Source organism: Oryx dammah, unplaced genomic scaffold (assembly GCF_014754425.2).
Source record: "Oryx dammah isolate SB20612 unplaced genomic scaffold, SCBI_Odam_1.1 HiC_scaffold_5, whole genome shotgun sequence".
In the NCBI taxonomy this organism is placed as follows: domain Eukaryota; kingdom Metazoa; phylum Chordata; class Mammalia; order Artiodactyla; family Bovidae; genus Oryx; species Oryx dammah.
In genome coordinates, this window is record NW_024070189.1 from 95,383,461 (window position 1) to 95,404,869 (window position 21,409).

Genomic DNA, 21,409 nt, shown 5'->3' on the forward strand with positions numbered 1-21,409 from the left:
CAGGTATATCTAGACTCTTGCAGCTACACATATGATTATTTACATCCTCCCAACTGTGAGAGGCATGGAAAGCCTAAAACATAGAGCCTTTCAAAGAGTTAAAAGTTATTAGAGTAGTGTTAATGTAGGATTCCATTATTTGGCCAAATGCTTGTTGCTAAGTTCCCATATCTCTTATCCATTCTGCACCTGGGAGTGCATTAGTTAACATAGTTGGAAAGTAAGAAAAATAAGTGTAGCCTTGAAATTAACCACATCAGACTTTTGAGCTAATTGGTTCTTTCTTGTAACTCACTGCATCTTTGCTCTGTGAAAAATGTAACTTGTTTAATACTTTTTGAGGCTGACATAGATTAGAAATATAAGAAAAAACATTTTGAGGGAAAATAAGTTTTCTGGTTGAGAAGCCTTTATCAAAAGAGGGTCATAAAATGTTCACAGGCCTCCAAGGACAAAAGATAATGTACACAATATTGTTTATGGGAAAGGTTTGCAGAAAAAATCCTGGTTTCGATAAAGACAAAACAGATATAATGTTTGGGCTGACTCTGTATGACTTTGCATCTTTCATTTCCCTCTATGTACAAGTAAAGGTATAAAAGACCCTTTAAAAAATAAAAACAAGGGGCCTCGCTTGAAGAAGCTTGGTTACCCCGTGTTTTTCTTTTTTCTCTTTTTTTCTCTCTTACTTTCTTTTTCAGGCTGATCCCTTGGAGCACAGAGGCTCCCTGCGTTCACTTATCTGCCCGGGTTTCTAAGACCTGAACGGGAAGACGTTCTGCATCTTCACTCCCTCAGGAGACCGGGAAGGCACCTGTGGCCTCTGTGAACAGGGCAAACTTCTTGTCTTGAAGTTTTATTTGCTTTCTATGTAAACCAAGGAATATCAGCCTCTTTCTCTCCTCTGTTTTCTTATCTACAATATTCTTTCCTTATCTCTCTCTAAATCATCCGCCGACGCCGTTTTTCCTTCAGGTTCCCCTGGATCCTGTGGGGGCTGGACCCCAGCAGAAGACCTTTGTCAGCAAAGTGATGCCTCAGCTTTTTAAATATTCTGTCTAGGTTTGTCATAGATTTTCTTCCAAGGAGCAATTGTCTTTTAATTTCATGGCTGCAGTCACCATCTGCAGTGATTTCAGGGCCACCCAAAACAAGTCTGTCACTGTTTCCACTGTTTCCCCATCTATTTGTCGTGAAGTAATGAGACCAGATGCCATGATCTTCGTTTTTTGAATGTTGATTTTTAACCCAGTTTTTTCACTCTCCTATTTCACCTTCATTTGACTATCTTTTCATTTTTTTTAATTAGAAAGATTTTATTATAGGAGAAACTGTATTTATATTTTGTCTTAAGAATTGGCTCTGTATTTCTGTAACCATGAATTTGCTAACTCTAGTGTTCTTGCTTTTCTAACATTCTTCAGTCAAGTATCTTTAAATAGATGAGGCCTGGCATGCTGCGATTCATGGGGTCGCAAAGAGTCGGACACGACTGAGTGACTGAACTGAACTGAACTGATAGAAAGAACTGAATAACACAGAAAAGCAATAATGCCTCAACTAGAGAGCCGCCCTGTTCAGAAGACCGAGAAACGGTGAAGATGCTGCAGTGTATGGTCCTCAAGTGTGAACAGTTTACTAGTGAAAATCTTAAACACAAAATATAAACACAGTTATAGTTGCCATTTTTCTTGTTTCTTTTTATCCAAACCTCTTTTTTTTTCTAATCAACAAGTGTCCAAGCTACTTAAAATCACAAAATCTAACACATGTTTCAGAATTCCATCTCCTGGGACTCTCAGATGATCCAGAACTACAGTCCTTCCTCTTCCTGTCCATGTACCTGGTCACCGTGCTTGGGAACTTGCTCATCATCCTAGCTGTTACCTCTACTCTCACCTCCACAACCCCATGTACTTCTTCATCACCAACCTATCCTTGGCTGACATTGGTTACACTTCTACCATGATTCCTAAGATGATTGTGGACATCCAAACTCACAGCACAGTCATCTCCTATGTGGATGCCTGACACAAATGTCTTTTTGATCTTTTTTCATTGTATGAATTCTATTCTCTGACAGTGATGGCTTATGATTGTTTTGTGGCCATCTGTCACCTTCTGCACTACACAGTCATCATGAACCCACACCTCTGTGGCTTCTTAGTTTTGATGTTTTTTAATCCACATTTTGGATTCCCAGCTACACAATTTGATTACATCACAACTTACCTACTTCAAGAATGTGGAAATTTCTAATTTCTTCTGTGATTCTTCTCAACTCCTAAACCTTGTGCGTTCTGACACCTCCACCAATAACATAGTCATGGATTTTGTTGGCACCATCTCTGGTTTTCTCCCTATTATAGGGATCTTTTTCTCTTACTATAAGATTATTTCTTCCATTCTGAGAGTCACCACATCAGGTGGGAGGTATAAAAGCTTCTCCACCTGTGGCTCTCACCTGTCAGCTGTTTGCTTGTTTTATGGAATAGGCCTTGGAATGTACATCAGTTTTGCTCTTTCACTTTCCCCAAAGAAGTGTGTGGTGGCCTCTTATGTATGCTGTGGACATCTGATTGCTGAAACCTTTTATCTACAACTTGACAAACAGGAACATCAAGTGTGTCCTGTGGAGGTTCTTCAGCAAAACAGTCTAATATTAATATCTCTGCCATCTATTTGGAGAATCAGTTGGAAAGGATATGAAAACAAGACATCGAGACTTGCAAATTCTTTCCTTGACTGCACTGTTTTTGTAGTCTCATAGTTTTCATTCCTCTGCATAATGAATATTGTTTCTCTTGTGTTTTAAAAATTGAATTAGGAAAGCATTCTATAATCTATTGTATCTCATGATCACTTCATGGCTGAATCCAATATGCATTGACAGCTTTCTGTAATTTCTTAGCAATGACTCTGTCATGCAGGTAAATATATATATCTTTAAAAAAATTACTTATACTTTACACCCCTTTCCACAATTTATCTGCATTTTTCATACATTACTAAAAACCAAAGCTGTCAAATGTAAAAAAGTGGAAGGAAGAGATCAAAATGGTAGAGTAGGAAGATACCAGGCTCACCTCTCCTAACAAACATCAAAACTACAACTGCATATACAATGAGTCTCAATGGAATTGACTTGGGTACTAGCAGGACTTCTTTAACCAAGATGATAGAGACAGAACCACAGAGTCTGGTAGGAAGGGAGGAAAACCAATCTGGTTGATTACAACCAGTATCATAGAAATACAAACAAGTATTGAAGAATGCTACAGTCATATAGTCCTCAGAATGGGAGAAAATAATTGGAAATGAAGCAACTGACAAAGGCTTAATCTCCAAAACATGCAAGCAGCTCATATGCAGCTCAACATCAGAAAAACAAACAACCCAATAAAAAAAATGGGCAGGAGACTTACATTTCTCCAAAGAAGACATCAAGATGGTCAATAAACACACGAAAAAATGCTCAGCAATGCTTATTATTAGAGAAATGCAAATCAAAATTACAATGAGGTATCATCCCACACCAGTCAGAATGGCCATCATCAAACAATCTTCAAATAATAAATGCTGGACAGGATGTGGAGAAAAGGGAACCCTCTTGGATTATTGGTGGCAATGTAAATTGATATGCCATTATGAAGAATAATATGAAGATTTCTTTAAAAACTAGGAATACAACTAACATGTGACCCACCAATCCCACTACGAGGCACATACCCTGAGAAAACCATAACTGAAAAAGACACATGTACCCCAATGTTCATTGCAGAACTATTTACAACAGCCAGGACATGGAAACAACCTAGATATCAATCAACAGGTGAATGGATAAAGAAGCGGTGGTATATACATACAATGGAATATTACTCTGTGATAAAAAGGAATGAATTTTAATCTCTTCTAGTGAGGTGGATGAACCTATAGCCTGTTATACAGTGTGAAGTAACTTAGAAAGGACATGGCTGAACACATGATGGATGTTTCATTCATGTTTTTCATCTTTTCAGTTCAGTTCAGTTCAGTTCAGTCGCTCAGTCGTGTCCGACTCTTTGCAACCCCATGAATTGCAGCATGCCAGGCCTCCCTGTCCATCACCAACTCCCGGAGTTCACTCAAACTCATGCCCATCGAGTCGGTGATGCCATCCAGCCATCTCATCCTTTGTCATCCCCTTTTCCTCCTGCCCCCAGTCCCTCCCAGCATCAGAGTCTTTTCCAATGAGTCAACTCTTTGCATGAGTACTGGAGTTTCAGCTTTAGCATCATTCCTTCCAAAGAACACCCAGGGCTGATCTCCTTTAGGATGAACTGATTGGATCTCCTTGCAGTCCAAGGGACTCTCAAGAGTCTTCTCCAACACCACAGTTTCATATTTTAGTAAATACTTAATTAATTATGTTCTTATGTGCAGATGCTCAGTTATGTCTGACTGTTTGTGACCCCATGGACTGTAGCCCACAAGCTTCCTCTGTCCATGGAATTCTCCAGGCAAGAATACTAGAGTGAGTTGCCATTTCCTCCTCCAGGGGATCTTCCCCACCCAAGGATCAAACCTGGGTCTCCTGCACTGCAGACAGATTCTTTACCAACTGAGCCACTAGGGAAGCCCATTTATTTAACTACTTCTGTTAAATTATCTTAATTAACATAACAAGAGTGAATTCTCTTCTTGATTAAACTCTGACTGAAAAATCATAATAGGGGAGAAAATAGGTATATTGTGAGATTCTGTAATTGAGGGATAGCAAAGTGAACCCTGGGGGAGGGGGGAAAAGATTATTTTAATGATATGTCTTGGCCAAGGGTATATAATTGAGGTTTAAGATAGTGGCATGGTATTTCCAGTGACTGTGTGAGTCTAATTGTGCCTGTGGATAAATCACCCAAGTCGTTATGGATAAACGACAACTAGAAAAGCCCACATGCCACAACTAGAGAAAGCTCTCATATTGCAACAAGGAGCCTGCACACTGCACTGAAGACCCGGTACAGTCAAAATAAAACAATTTTTAAAAAGGGATACATGTACCCCAATGTTCATTGCAGCACTATTTACAATAGCTAGGACACAGAAGCAACCTAAATATCCATCGACAGAGAAATTGATAAAGAAGATGTGGTACAAACACACTATGGTATATTACTCAGCTATAAAAGGGAACAAAATTATGTTATTTGCACCAGCATGGATGGACCTAGAGATTATCCTACTGAGTAAGATAAGTCACAGAAAGACAAATAGCATATGATATATCACTTATATGTGTGGAATCTTAAGAAAGGATACAAGTGAACTTATCTACAAAACAGAAATAGAGAAGAAACTTATGGCTATCAGTGGGCAAGGGGGGAGGAATAAATTAGGAGATTGGGACTGACATATACATACTACTATATATAAAATAGATACCTAATAAGGACCTACTGTATAGTGGAAGGAACTATACTCAATACTCTATAATGGCCTACATGGGAAAAGAGTCTAAAAGTGGGCATATGTATATGCATAACTGATTCAGTTTGCTTTATACATGAAACTAACACAACATGGTAAATCAGCTTGACTCCAATAAAATTAAAAAAAAATACACACGCAACCTAAAGTTCATAACAGCACTGTTTACAATACCTAAGCCATGAAAGCAACATAAATGTCCTTTAACATGAATGGATAAAGAAGGTGTAGTGTTGTATACAATGGAATATTTTTTAGCCATGAAAAAGAATTGACTAATGCCATTTGAAGCAACATGAGTGAACCTAGAAATTGTAGTGTGAAGTAAGTCAAAGACAAAATTATATGACATCACTTATATGTGTAATCTAAAAAAGTAATACAAATGAACTTATTTACAAAGAAGAGTAACAGTCTTAGAAAACTAACTGATGGTTAATAAAGGGGTAAGGAGAGGGAAGGATACATTAGGAGCTTGGGATTAACACATTAACTATTGTATATAAAATTATTAACTACTGTATATAAAATATCTAAACAACAACATACTATATAGCACAGGGGACTATATTCAATGTCTTGTAATAATCTATAATGGAAAAGAATATGAAAAATAATAGATATATACATGTGTAAAAATGCATCTGAAGTTTCCAATAAGGTAAACAATTTGGACATCAGAGATAAGTAGAGGTCAGCCTCTTCCTGGAAAGAGGAAAGGTTCAGATAGCTCCTAACACATTCACTTTTCTCCTTTTCCTCCTCCATTAAATTAACAAATCCTCATAGACTGAGAAAAAAATTGGACCAATTTAGCTAATTATCTTCTATGAGCATTGAGGCCTATTGATGTTCTAGATCTATTTAGAGCATATCACTCTAAATAATTACCCTGTGATCCCAGCCCTTCATATAACCAAACCCAGTCCAATGGATTCCATACCTTTCTGTCTCACCCTCCCAGAGTTGTCTGCACCAGGAGGCCCACGCCTGAGTCTGCCTTGCTGCCAGTCCTGAGGATAAAGCCTCAGTCCTCATCCAAACAGCAGGTAGAGGAGGGGCAGGCAATCTGAATCCCTCACTCCTGCTTCAGTAGAGACACAGCTCAGCCCAGAGAGTGCCAAGGGCAGAGAGAGACACTGAACGCAGGAGGTATGGGAGAGTCTTTTTTCTCATCATTAAAACAATGGGACAGTTGAGATAGCCAGTGGAAGGGCACCAAAATGCACAGATTCAGCTCAGAGCCCTATGAATTTGCTGTTAGTGGTGGGGCTCTGAGAACTCTTATTTAAATTTCTGTTTTCCTCTCACATTGGTTTTATCTTTGGGGGGCATCTTTTCTACCTGAGCAGGAAAGCATTCCTTCTAAATTGTCTTCCAAGTGCTCCAAAAGATCTTGAAGGAGATGCTGATGAAAACAATGAGAGTAACCTATCTAGTATCATAAAATATTGCCTAAGGATTCCAAATTCAAGGAGTTGAGCCAAGTTCTTTTATGTAGCTAGTTACTTTTTATTGCAATTGCCACTCCCAAAATAGAGCAACGACAGTATCATCGCTTTGTTGTTCTGTATGGGAACACAATACTTTAAGGTACTGTGGTTTATTTTTAAGGTTTATATTTAAGGTTTATTTTTATAAACCCTGAAGGAGAAAGAGGGTAAAATGAGATCTGAATGCAGACTGTGATATTCCATCCATAAGGCACCTAGATAGTATCCTGTTCTGCTAACCCAGTCTACATTCAGGGAGCTGAATTTAGGAGCAATGCAATCCCTCTGTAAGGAAGAATTGACTTGAAAATGCTTTAAGTTGGTACAAGAAGACAAACAGGATTTGAGACCTGACTTTGATCCTCAGTTCCTTCACTGTTTCTAAGAGGGTTGGATTTGAAGAGAAATCAACCCTTCACCAATGTTTAGGATTGAAGGCATATTTAAGGAATGTCATCAAACCGTTATTAAAAACAAACAAACAAAAAAAAACTCTCTTCGCTTTCATCCCAAAGTCAGATATCCCTTGATCTCTGTGCTCTTCTTTCTGGGCATTCATGGCAGACACAGTGGTGAGCATGTGTGGCACCTGCTACATTAGTTATAGGAAGGAAGTCCGAGCTGAAGGTGGGGATCCTAGAAAGACTCTGCTTACAACAATTCAAGTCAGTTCTTTCTCTTGCCCCTGGTCTCAAATTTTCCTTCACTGTCCACTTCTTCCTTTATTCTTGTAATTTACACCCTCTTGATCACTAAGGAAGTGTAGAGTCAGAGTGTTGGGTTCTATTCTTAGGCAGGAAATAAGAAACAGTTCAAAGGTTTTAATATATCTTAGGAAAATCAGAAGAGACTCCTGAGCCTCTGCTTAAACTCCCTCTGAAATGTAGGGAAACAGAATGGACAAGTTCAGTGCATGAGACTCACAATTTAATTTTGATTCTTATCTGCCCTTATTAACTAAATGACAAAGAACTGGGCAAGTTACTAATATCTTTAAGCCCGCGTTGCCATCTAAGATGAGGCATAGTTGACAAAACTGCATTAAGAATGAAACAAAATGAGTATTCAGTTCAGTTCAGTCGCTCAGTCGTGTCCGACTCTTTGCGACTCCATGAATCACTGCACGCCGGGCCTCCCTGTCCATCACCAACTCGCGGAGGTCACTCAAACTCACTTTCATGGAGTAGGTGATGCCATCCAGCCATCTCATCCTCCGTCGTCCCCTTCTCCTCCTGCCCCCAATCCCTCCCAGCATCAGAGTCTTTTTCCAATGAGTCAACTCTTCACATGAGGTGGCCAAAGTACTGGAGTTTCAGCTTTAGCATCATTCCTTCCAAAGAAATCCCAGGGCTGATCTCCTTCAGAATGGACTGGTTGGATCTCCTTGCAGTCCAAGGGACTCTCAAGAGTCTTCTCCAACACCACAGTTCAAAAACATCAATTCTTCGGTGCTCAGCTTTCTTCACAGTCCAATTCTTACATCCATACATGACTACTGGAAAAACCATAGCCTTAGTCGGATCTTAGTCGGCAAAGTAATGTCTCTGCTTTTGAATATGCTATCTAGGTTAGTCATAACTTTTCTTCCAAGGAGTAAGTGTCTTTTAATTTCATGGCTGCAGTCACCATCTGCAGTGATTTTGGAACCCCAAAAAATAAAGTCTGACACTGTTTCCACTGTTTCCCCATCTATGTGCCATGAAGTGATGGGACCAGATGACATGATCTTTGTTTTCTGAATGTTGAGCTTTAAGCCAACTTGTTCACTCTCCTCTTTCACTTTCATCAAGAGGCTTTTTAGTTCCTCTTCACTTTCTGCCATATGGGTGGTGTCATTTGCATATCTGAGGTTATTGATATTTCTCCCGGCAATCTTGATTCCAGCTTGTGCTTCTTCCAGCCCAGCGTTTCTCATGATGTACTCTGCATATAAGTTAAATAAGCAGGATGACAATATACAGCCTTGACGTACTCCTTTTCCTATTTGGAACCAGTCTGTTGTTCCATGTCCAGGTCTAACTGTTGCTTCCTGACCTGCATTCAGATTTCTCAAGAGGCAGGTCAGGTGGTCTGGTATTCCCATCTCTTTCAGAATTTTCCAGTTTATTGTGATCCACACAGTCAAAGTCTTTGGCATAGTCAATAAAGCAGAAATAGATGTTTTTCTGGAATTCTCTTGTTTTTTTCCATGATCCAGAGGATGTTGGCAATTTGATCTCTGGTTCCTCTGCCTTTTCTAAAACCAGCTTGAACATTAGGAAGTTCACGGTTCATGTATTGCTGAAGCCTGGCTTAGAGAATTTTGAGCATTACTTTACTAGCATGTGAAATGAGTACAATTGTGTGGTAGTTTGAGCATTCTTTGGCATTGTCTTTCTTTGGGATTGGGTAAGCATGTGAATAAATGTGTGATGGATACATTATAGTAAAACCAAATGAATTTTAAGTATTGTTATAATTATTGTTATTCTCAAGTTTAAGTACCAATCGCTCAAATAAAATATCTTGTGATCTGAGGTTTGGTTTCCCCTAGACCCTGAGAGAACATTTTACTTTTTGTTCTTTACACCAGTGGATTCTGAATGCCTGGAAAAAATTGAGACTCATTTATTTCTGATTCCCCAGAGTCTTTCCTTGCTTGTCACGGAAGAGATTGCAACAAGAAATTTTTTTGCTAAATATTGAATAGACTCTTTTTGGTTCTCATAAACAATATGTGTAGGCAATGTGGCTTCCACCCACTGGGCACTTTCCTGCCTGAGTTTCCTTCCTTCCAGGGGTGTTGTGTAGGGCTAGACAAAAGATAAAATGGTGCTTTCATGACTCTGTGTCACTTTCTACAGTAACTATCATTTTAAATTTAATAGAATCTATAACCTTCAATTGGGCTTCCCTGGTGGCTCAGAGGGTAAAGAATCCATCTGCAATGTGGGAGACCTGGGTTCAATCCCTGGGTCAGGAAGATTCCATGGAGAAGGAAATGGCTACCCACTCCAGTATTCTTGCCTAGAGAATTCCATGGACAGTGGAGCCTGGTGAGCTACAATCCATGGGGTCCCAAATGTTAGTTGCACACCTGTGCAACTAACACATTCACTTTTCAGTTTCACAACATTCAGTAATTTTGTTAAAAGACTGGGTCATAAAAATGAAAAAAAGAGAAAAAGAGAAAGAAAAAGGGAAGTTAATTTTATTGTATGGACTAAGACATATTTTATGATTTCCACTCATTCTCTGAATGAATTCCCTGAGATGTGGTAGGCTTCTAATTCTATTTCATTTATATAAAATATTGGAGAAGGAAATGGCAACCCACTCCAATATTCTTGCCTGAAGAATCTCATGGACAGAGGAGCCCGGCAGGCTACAGTCCATGGGGTTGCAAGAGTCAGACACGACTTAGTGACTAAACCACCACCATAATAGAATATAAGATCATTAAGCTAATATTAGAATTGTATTTTATTAGCTAACTTCTTCAATAATAAATCAAATTCTGTACACTTAAAACTATCACAACATTGTTAATCAACTATGTGAAAGTGAAGTCGCTCAGTCGTGTCCGACTCTTTGCAACCCCATGGACTGTAGCCTACCAGGATCCTCCATCCATGGGATTTTCCAGGCAATAGTACTGGAGTGGGTTGCCATTTCCTTCTCCAGGGGATCTTCCCAACCCAGGGGTCGAACCAGGGTCTCCCACATTGTAGACAGACGCTTTGCCATCTGAGCCACCAGGGAAGTCCTAAAAAAGTGAAAGTTACTCATGTCCGACTCTTTGTGACCCCATAGACTATACAGTCCATGGAATTCTCCAGGCCAAGATACTGGAGTGGGTAGCCTTTCCCTTCTCTAGGGACTCTTCCCAACCCATGGATCAAACCCAGGTCTTCCACATTGCAGGCAGATTCTTTACCAGCTGAGCCACCAGGAAAGCCCAAACAGCAAGGTGTGGCAGCAGTGGGATACTCCAGTATAAAATAAAAAGTTAAAAAGTTCTGATTTAAAAGCTGTGACTGAATATTTGACCTGGACAAAGGAGCCTGTTGGACTACAGTCCATAGGGTCACAAAGAGTTGGACATGACAGAAGCAACTTAGCACACACAGGGGCTCCCCAGGTGGCACTAGTGGTAAAGAATCTTTCTGCCAATGCAGGTGACTCAAGAGACACGGGTTCAATCCCTGGATCGGGATGATCCCCTGGAGGAGGGCATGGCAACCCACTCCAGTATTCTTGCCTGGAGAATCCTATGGACAGAGAAGCCTGGCAAGCTATAGTCCTTGGGACTGCAAAGAGTCAGACACAACTGAGCCACTACTGGGGATCAGGTTGGGCTGCCCCCAAACATGCCAAAATGGCATATTGATTAGTTATAATTGATGTTATTCAAGAAGCAGCTGATGCAAGGAGATTCTGATTCTTGTCTCTTTCCCTGAAATTAGTAAATAAATCTCTCACATGAAAGGGGCTCTCCTGTATCTGGAGATAGAAGGACCCCTTTATCATCAGAGATGTGGGATTTGGAGCCTAGAAGTTATGTAAGCAAAGCTTGTTATTTCTTTAATATACTACCCCAAGTCCAAGTTGTTAAGATTCTTCACTAATGAAGAACCCAAAGCCCAAATTTCTTTGTCCTGTCAATTCCTCATCAATTTATTGTTTCTCTGAAAAGGGATACAAGTTGCCTGCTTCAGACATTTCTTAGGCCCCATTTCTATGAAACCTCCATGTGCATGAATTCAAATTTGTTATTCTTTTTCTCCTGTTAATCTGACTTGTGTCAATGTTATTGCATTGGAAGTATGGATTCTTAACCACTTGACCATCAGAGAAGTCCAAAAACTCTCTATTTTTATCAGTAATAAATATAAGTTCTAAAGCAAGTATTGTTAATTTTTTGCATTTTGGTATGTGAAGTGGATAATCATGGTATAAATGTTGCCAAAATCTTGGTTCCCTGTCTGCCAAGGCCAAATATAAATACAGAGACAGAGTCTGGAAGAAATAGAAAAGAGTTTCTTTATTTTCTTTGCCAGGTAAAAGGGAAGCACAGCAGGCTAGCACCTCGAGAACTATGCCCCCACCCCTTTCTCAGGAATAGGGAAAGGTTTTAAACCCTCTTGAAGGTATTGGATTTTTTTCTTTTGCAAAGTTTCAAAATGGCCACAGCTGGCATCAGGCAACTCAGCAACCAGGTCTGGTGCCCCTGAGGTTATTGGCCCATGATCTCCTTTCTGAAATGCAGAATACTACAAGACAGTGTAGGGGAAAAGATTGCCAGATGCAGAGTAAGATCTATATGGAGACAGAGAGTGATTAGCTTTGTGAAGGATTGTCCAGCCACAAGTGTTTGTTAGGAGTAACAACTAAAGAATAACCAAGATTGTTTAACTCTTGCAGGCCTATTTGGCTGATATGTGCCAAAAAGATTGTTCATTCATCTCCATTTTTGCTGCAACAGATACCCTCTATTAGTTATTCTCTCTGTATCAGTGGGGGAAGGGAAGCAGGCATTGTTCTTGTGTGGCTAAAGACAAAAACTTCAGTTTTGCTCTGTTCGACAAACATTAGCTGCCTGGTCCAGTGGCCCATCTATCTCCTGCTTCACATTTGAGTGCTGAATTCCAATTGAGCTCTTTCAAATCTTGAAAGATGATGCTGTGAAAGTGCTGCACTCAATATGCCAGCAAATTTGGAAAACTCAGCAGTGGCCACAGGACTGGAAAAGGTCAGTTTTCATTCCAATCCCAAAGAAAGGCACTGCCAAAGAATGCTCAGACTACCACACAATTGCACTCATCTCACACGCTAGTAGTAATGCTCAAAATTCTTCAAGCCAGGCTTCAGCAGTGCGTGAACGGTGAACTTCCAGATGGTCAAGCTGGTTTTAGAAAAGGCAGAGGAACCAGAGATCAGATCAAATTGCCAACATCTGCTGGATCATGGAAAAAGCAAGAGAGTTCCAGAAAAACATCTATTTCTGCTTTATTGACTATGCCAAAGTCTTTGACTGTGTGGATCACAATAAACTGTGGAAAATTCTGAGAGAGATGGGAATACCAGACCACCTGACCTGCCTCTTGAGAAACTTATATGCAGGTCAGGAAGCAACAGTTAGCACTGGACATGGAACAACAGACTGGTTCCAAATAGGAAAAGGAGTACGTCAAAGCTGTATATTGTCATCCTGCTTATTTAACTTATATGCAGAGTACATCATGAGAAACGCTGGGCTGGAAGAAACACAAGCTGGAATCAAGATTGCCGGGAGAAATATCAATAACCTCAGATATGCAGATGACATCACCCTTATGGCAGAAAGTGAAGAGGAACTAAAAAGCCTCTTGATGAAAGTGAAAGAGGAGAGTGAACAAGTTGGCTTAAAGCTCAACATTCAGAAAATGAAGATCATGGCATCTGGTCCCATCACTTCATGGCACATAGATGGGGAAACAGTGGAAACAGTGTCAGACTTTATTTTTGGGGGCTCCAAAATCACTGCAGATGGTGACTGCAGCCATGAAATTAAAAGACACTTACTCCTTGGAAGGAAAGTTATGACCAACCTAGATAGCATATTGAAAAGCAGAGACATTACTTTGCCAACAAAGTTCCGTCTAGTCAAGGCTATGGTTTTTCCCGTGGTCATGTATGGATGTGAGAGTTGGACTGTGAAGAAGGCTGAGCGCTGAAGAATTGATGCTTTTGAACTGTGGTGTTGGAGAAGACTCTTGATAGTCCCTTGGACTGCAACGAGATCCAACCAGTCCATTCTGAAGAAGATCAACCCTGGGATTTCTTTGGAAGGAATGATGCTAAAGCTGAAACTCCAGTTTTGGCCACCTCATGTGAAGAGTTGACTCATTGAAAAGACTCTGATGCTGGGAGGGATTGGGGGCAGGAGGAGAAGGGGACGACAGATGATGAGATGGCTGGATGGCATCACTGACTCGATGGACATGAGTCTGACTGAACTCCGGGGGTTGGTGATGGACATGGAGGCCTGGCGTGCTGCGATTCGTGGGGTTGCAGAGTCGGACACAACTGAGTGACTGAACTGAACTGAACTTGAGCTTCTCTGGTAACTCAGCTGGTAAAGAATCTATTTGCAATGCAAGGCACCCCGGTTCAATTCCTGGGTTGGGAAGACCCCCTGGAGAAGCAATAGTTTATCCACTGCAGTGTTCTTGGGCTTCCCTGGTGGCTCAGATGGTAAAGAATTCACCTGCAATGTGGGAGACCTGGGTTCAATCCTTGGGTTGGGAAGATCCCCTGTAAGAGGGCATGGCAATCCACTCCAGTAACAAGTAGAGAACAGATGTTTTACTATGTTCATGGATTTGTGATCTCAAAATGTCCTTACTTCTCTCATATTCTTTGGACCTATGTCTCAAAAACAGATGTGTAAAGAAACAAGTGAATGCCCTGGGATCAATAAAGATGTGTTCAGACTCAGAAAATTGTGAAAGAAACTGGGTGGGGGGGTATGGTCCTCAAGCATGAACACTTTATTTATGAATTGCTCAAATACAAAGTATGAACACTTATCTGAGTACCTGTACAATTGTTGTGTGTATTCAACACTCACTTCTTTTTCAAAAGGTGCCCCATCCACATGGAACCACAGAATCATACACGTGTCTCAGAATTCTTCCTCCTGGGCTTCTCAGATGATCCAGAACTACAATCTCTTCTCTTTGGGCTCTTCCTGTCCCTGTACCTGGTGACCATGCTTGGGAACCTGCTCATCATCCTGGCTGTCAGCTCTGACCCCCACCTCCACAGCCCCATGTACTTCTTCCTCTCCAATCTGTCCTTGGCTGACATCAGTATCAGCACCACCACCATCCCTAAGATGCTAGTGAATTTTCAAACGCATAGCAAATCCATCACCTATGCAGGGTGCATTGCTCAGGTGAACTTTTTTGCTCTTTTTGCATGTTTGGAGAGTCTGCTTCTGACAGTGATGGCCTATGACCGGTTGGTGGCCATTTGTCACCCCCTATACTATCTGGTCATCATGAACCACCACCTCTGTGGTTTGTTGGTCCTAGCATCACTTTCCATTAGCTTTTTGAACTCCCTGCTGCACTACTTGATGATGACACAGCTTACCTTCTGTGCAGGTGTGGAACTTCCTCATTATTTTTGTGAATTTTCTCAACTCTTCAACCTTTCCTGTTCTGACACCTCCATCAGTAGCATATTAATCTATTTCATTGGTACCATCTTTGGTGGAGTTCCACTGTCAGGGGTCCTTTACTCTTATTCTAGAATTATTTCCTCCATCCTCAGACTCTCATCGTTAGGTGGGCGGTATAAAGTGTTCTCCACCTGTGGTTCTCAATTGTCAGTTGTTTGCTTGTTTTATGGAACAGGCATTGGGGTGTATATAAGTTCAGCTTTCTCATCTTCCCCTAGGAAGAGTGCGGTGGCCTCAGTGATGTACACCGTGGTCATCCCTATGCTGAACCCCTTCATTTACAGTCTAAGGAACAAGGATATCAAGAGTGCCTTGTGGAGGATTAGCCACAGAATCTCAAAGCCTAATCTCAAATCCTGTGCCATCTTGCTTTTTGATTCATAAACATGAGTTTGAGCCAACTCCAGGAGCCAACTCCTGTGAAGGATAAGGAAGTCTGATGTGCTGCAGTCCATGGGGTCATAAAGAATCAGACACAACTTAGTGACTGAACAATCACAAAAAAGATTTACAAAGGTAGTAAAATCAAATATGTGCAACAAGAAGTTCTGAATATGCAAACACATAGTGTATATATACTTATCTGGCTTCTTGCTTTCTGTTTATGCATGTTTTCCTCTTAGAATAGCTTTAATTACTTGGGAGATTCTTTTTGAATTCTCCACATAAGTCATATTCCCACCAGGATTTTGCACAGTACATCAGTATACCATTTTGTCTTTCATTATACATGATCCAGGACCCTTGATCATGGGCAGTCTTGTTTCTATCACTACAAAATAATCATAGCTCCCTCTTTCTTAAATTTACTGTTTCTAAATTTTCCTATGATTTTTTCCACTATTTGATTTGAGAATCCAAATCTTACCTGAAAGACCAAGATGTTTAGGATGTTTTTATCCCCTAATGATCTTGGCCAGGTTTTTGAACAAATAGAGTGACTAATTTCCCATTTTAAATCACATACTTCTGCTAACTCCCTTTCTCCCTGGATCACTGGACCTTGTATAGAGTGCTCTACAACTCCCGAAAGAAGCAGTGTTTGGCTTATTTCTATTAGTATGTATACTCAGTGGGATCTGTTTTTGTCCAGCTACTAGTGTGCACAGGATTGTCACAAAATACAGGGTGTGTTTATATGATTCACAAACAACAAAGTGATAAAAAGTGAGGATAGACATTTCTCAATTGGACGTCTAAAAAGACAATACAAGAAGGTATTGATCTACCTGTTTCCTTGAAGAATAAGCATCATAGCAGGGAGGGAAGATTCAGAAAATCACAAAACCAATCTATGAAAAAAACATCATTGGTTTTCAAATGCCATGTCTTCTAAACTCATTTTGGTAGTTTTTCTAGCAACCAAGCTCTACTTCCCACTATGAAATGATTTCACTTTCTTTTTACATTATTCTCATTGCTCAAGCATTTTATTAATAAAATTTATTGATACCCACTTGTTTTCCCCTAAATATTCTTTACACACCAGTTATTTGTTTGTCCCCCAGCTTTTCTCTGACATGTTTGCACAAATATAATTAACATTTTTCTTCCATGTCCAATTTAATTGAGTATATATTCTACTTATCAACTAACAAGTTAATGAGGAATCAGTCTCTTGAGTTTCTCATACATAGACTCTGAACCAGGAAGACAGAAACATAAGGTGTAGTAAGTTGCAACAGACTGTCATCTCATATTAAGTGTGTGTGAAAGTGTTAGTCACTCAGTCATGTCTGATTATTTGCAATCCCATGGACTGTAGTACACTGTGGCCCACCAGGCTCCTCTGTCCATGGAATGTAAGCCAAAAGCACATTAATGACATCCAGAATTCAAATACAAAAGTTATTTTAAAAGTATATGTTTAGAGAGGGAGCTGTGTCCTCTCTAATTGAGCAGAAAAAGGTTTGTTGAACACAGACACTGAATGCCTCTACATCAGTGGAAGGACTCTATGAATGTAAGAGAAACTAGAGGTATTTCTGACTCTATGACCAGAAACATCATGATGGTATCTGCAGAAATAGTCACAACAGGGCAAATTCTTCGTGTACTAGGTCTTCTTCAGGGAAATTCTCTTGAAAAATAACTGACAAAGGGTTAATTTCCAAAATATACAAGCAGCTTGTACAACTCAATACCAGAAAAACAAACAACCCAATTAAAAGGTGGGGAAAATACTTAAACAGTCGTTTCTCCAAAGAAGACATACAGATGGCTAACAAACACATGAAAAGATGCTCAACAACACTCATTATTAGAGAAATGCAAATCAAAACTACAATGAGATATCACCTCACACCAGTCAGAATGGCCTGCATCAAAATCTACAAACAATAAATGCTGGAAAGGGTGTGGAGAAAAGGAAACACTCTTGCTCTGTTGGTGAGAATGTAAATTCATACAGCCACTATGGAAGATGGTATGGAGATTCCTTATAAAACTAGGAATAAAACCACTATATGACCCAGCAATCCTACTCTTAGGCCTATACCCTGAGGAAACCAAAACTGAAAGAGACACATGTATCCCATTGTTCATTGCAGCACTATTTACAATAGCCAGAACTTGGAAGCAACCTAGATGTCCATCGACAGATGAATGGATAAAGAAGTTGTGGTATATATACACAATGGAATATTACTCAGCCATAAAAGGGATGCATTTGAGTCAGTTCTAATGAGGTGGATGAACCTAGAACCTTTATACAGAATGAAGTGAGTCAGAAAGAGAAAGATAAATATCATATTCTAACACATATATATGGAATCTAAAAAAAAATGGTACTGAAGAATTTTCTTACAGGGCAACAATGGAGAAACAGACACAGAGAATAGATTTATAGACATGTGGAGAGGAGAGGGTGGGATGTATGGAAAGAGTAACATGGAAACTTACATTACCATATGTAAAACAAATAGCCAATGGACATTTCCTGTATGGCTCAGGAAACTCAAACAGGGGCTCTGTATCAACCTAGAGGGGTGAGATGGGGAGGGAGATGGGAGGGAGTTTCAAAAGGGAGGGGAAATATGCATACCTATGGCTGATTCATTTTGAGGTTTGACGGAAAACAGCAAAATTCTGTAAAGAAATTATCCTTCAATAAAAAATAAATTAATTTATTAAAAAGAAGATGTTTATTAAAAGAAGATAAATGGAATACTTCTCAGCTATGACCAACCTAGATAGCATATTAAAAAGCAGAGACATTACTTTGCCAACAAAGGTCCATCTAGTCAAGGCTATGGTTTTTCCAGTGGTCATGTATGGATGCGAGAGTTGGACTGTGAAGAAAGCTGAGCACCGAAGAATTGATGCTTTTGAACTGTGGTGTTGGAGAAGACTCTTGAGAGTCCCTTGAACTGCAAGGAGATCCAACCAGTCCATTCTAAAGGAGATCAGCCCTGGGTGTTCTTTGGAAAGATTGATGCTAAAGCTGAAACTCCAGTACTTTGGCCACCTCATGTGAAGAGTTGACTCATTGGAAAAGACTCTGATGCTGGGAGGGATTGGGGACAGGAGGAAAAGGGGACGACAGAGGATGAGATGGCTGGATGGCATCATCGACTTGATGGAAGTGAGTCTGAGTGAACTCCAGGAGATGGTGATGGACAGGGAGGCCTGGCGTGCTGCGATTCATGGGGTCGCAGAGAGTCAGACACGACTGAGCGACTGATTTGATCTGATCTGATCTGATGAAAAAGAATGAAATAATGCCATTTGGAGCTACAATAATGGACCTAGAGAGCATAATAAGTGAAATAAGTCAGAAAGAGAAAGACAAATTATCATGTGATATCTCTTACAGATTGGGAGCTTGTATACACCCGTGGTGGATTCATGTCAATGTATGGCAAAACCAATACAGTATTGTAAAGTAAAATAAAGTAAAAATAAAATAAAAAAAAGAAACTAAAAGAATAACACAAATGAACTTTTTAAAAAACAGAAATAGAGTCACAGATATAAAAAACAAACTGATGGTTACTAAAAGGTAAGGCACAGGGAAGGATACATTGGAAGTTTGAGATTAACTTCCATATATACACTACTATATATAAAATAACAAAAATTTACTGAATAGCATAGGGAACTATATTCTATATATACATACCTATAATAATCTATAATGGAAAATAATACAAAAACAATAGATATATATTTGTAAAAGAAGTGCCTGAAGTTTACAATAATGTAAACAACTTGGACTTTAGTGGTGAGGAGTATAGGTCAGCCTCCTTTTGAGAAGAGGAAAGGTCTAGGTCCTTCCTAATACAATCACTTTTCTTCTTTTTCTCCTCCATGAAATTAGCAAATCCTCAGAGACTGAGGACCATGGACCAATTCATCTAATTATCTTTTAGGTGCTTTGAGGTCTCAAGGCTGTATCATTGTAAATAATTAGCCTATGCTTCCCCACCCTTAAGTTAGTCAGCTCCAGTCCACTGGGTGTCATACCTGTGTCTTTCATCTCCCAGAGTTGTTGTCTGATCCTGGAAGCCATACTTGAGTCTGTTTTCTTATGAGTCCTGCGGACACAGCCTCAACCCTCATCCAACAGCAGGCATGGGAGGGGCAGGCAATCTGCATCCTTCAGTCCTGCTTCAGCGGAGACATAGCCCAACCCAGTGAGTGTCAAATGCAGAGGCACGCACTGAATGCAGGAAGGATGGGGAAGCCTTGTTTACTCACCATTAAGGCAGTGGGACAGTTGAGATAGCCAGTGGGAGGGCACCAAAAGACACAGATTTAGCTAAGAGGCCTATGAAGTTTATGTTGTTAGTGGTGGGGATCCAAGAACTCTTATTTAAATTTCTACTTTCCTCTAACATTGGTTCTGTCTTGGAGGGGGTGCATTTTTTTTTCTACCTGAGCAAGAAAGAGGTCCCTCTAAATTGTCCCCCAAGTGCTCCAAAATATCATGAAGGTAAGGATGATGAACATGATGACAGTAAGCACAGTGTCACAAAACTTTACCTAAGGATTCCAAGTCCAGGAGCTGAGCTAAGTTTTTTGTGTAATTGTTACTTTTATATGCTTTACTATCACCTCCAAAGACAGCAATACCATTGTTATTATTTTGTAGTTCTGGATAGGGACACAATACTTTAAGGTAATGTTTATAAACCCTGGAGAGATAGAGGGTAAAGTCAGATTTGAATGTAGACAGTGATATTCCATTCATAAGGCACCTAAACAATATTCTCTCCTGCTAACTCAGCCTGCATTCAGGGAAGTGAATTTAGGGGAAATGCAGACTCTGTATAAGGAAATAGTGACTTGAAAAGCTCTCAGGCTGGTGTAAGAAGGCCAACTTAGGGTTTGAGACCTGACTTTGGTTTGAAATTTCTCAATTGTTCATAAGAAAGGAGACCCTGAATGCAGGAAGAATTGGGGGAGATTTGTTTTCTCATCATCAAGGCAGTGAGACAGTTGGGATAGCCAGTGGTAGGGCACCAAAGATGCACAGGTTCAAAGCAGAGACCTATGAAGTTCATGTTATTGTTAATGGTGGGGATTTGAGAACTCTTATTTCAATTTCTATTTTCCTTCCACACTGGTTCTATCTTCCTTGGGCATCTTTTCCAGCAGAGCAGGAAATAGGCCTCCCTAAACTGTCCCTTAAGTTCTCCAGATGGTCATGAAGGTGATGGTGATGAAAATGATGACAGTAAACACAGTATCACAAACTTTTACCTGGGATTCCATTTGCCAGGAGCTGAGCTAAGATTTTTCTGAAGCTTGTTTTCTTTTATCTGCATTCCCACCCCCCGAACATGCATTATCATCTCTTACAGTTGAGGATAGGAACACAATATTTTTATGTAATTTTTATCAGGCCCTATGTGGAGTAGAAAAGGGGCAAAGTCAGAGTTGAATGCAGGTAGGGAAAATTCCTTCATGGGGTACCTATACAGTATAGGTGGTGGTGGTTGTTTGGTTACTAAGTTTTGTCTGAATCTTGCAACCACTGGATTGTAGCCTGCCAGGCTCCTCTGTCTATGGGGTTTCCTAGGCAAAAATATTGGAGTGGGTTGCCATATCCATTTCCAGGGGATCTTCCTGATCCAGGGGTTGAATTGCCATTTCCCGCACTGCAAGTGGATTGTTTACACTGAGCCACCAGGGCAGCCCCTCTAGACAGTATTCTATCCTGCTAACTCAGCCTGCATTCAGGGAACTGACCTTAGGAGAAATGCAAAGTCTCTATAAGGAAATATGGACTTAAAAATCTTTT

At 40.1% G+C, this 21,409-nt stretch overlaps 1 protein-coding gene and 1 pseudogene across 1 annotated transcript; both read left to right on the top strand.

Moving 5' to 3' along the window:
• Positions 1–1,905: 1,905 nt before the first annotated feature.
• Positions 1,906–2,903, top strand: LOC120864589 (annotated as a pseudogene).
• An 11,674-nt stretch (positions 2,904–14,577) lies between these two features.
• On the top strand, positions 14,578–16,176 carry LOC120864590 (olfactory receptor 18-like). The gene is made up of 2 exons (XM_040241635.1): positions 14,578–15,486; positions 16,129–16,176. The coding sequence occupies exons 1-2, from the start codon at positions 14,578–14,580 to the stop codon at positions 16,174–16,176; spliced, it is 957 nt and encodes a 318-aa protein (XP_040097569.1).
• The last annotated feature ends 5,233 nt before the right edge of the window (positions 16,177–21,409 follow it).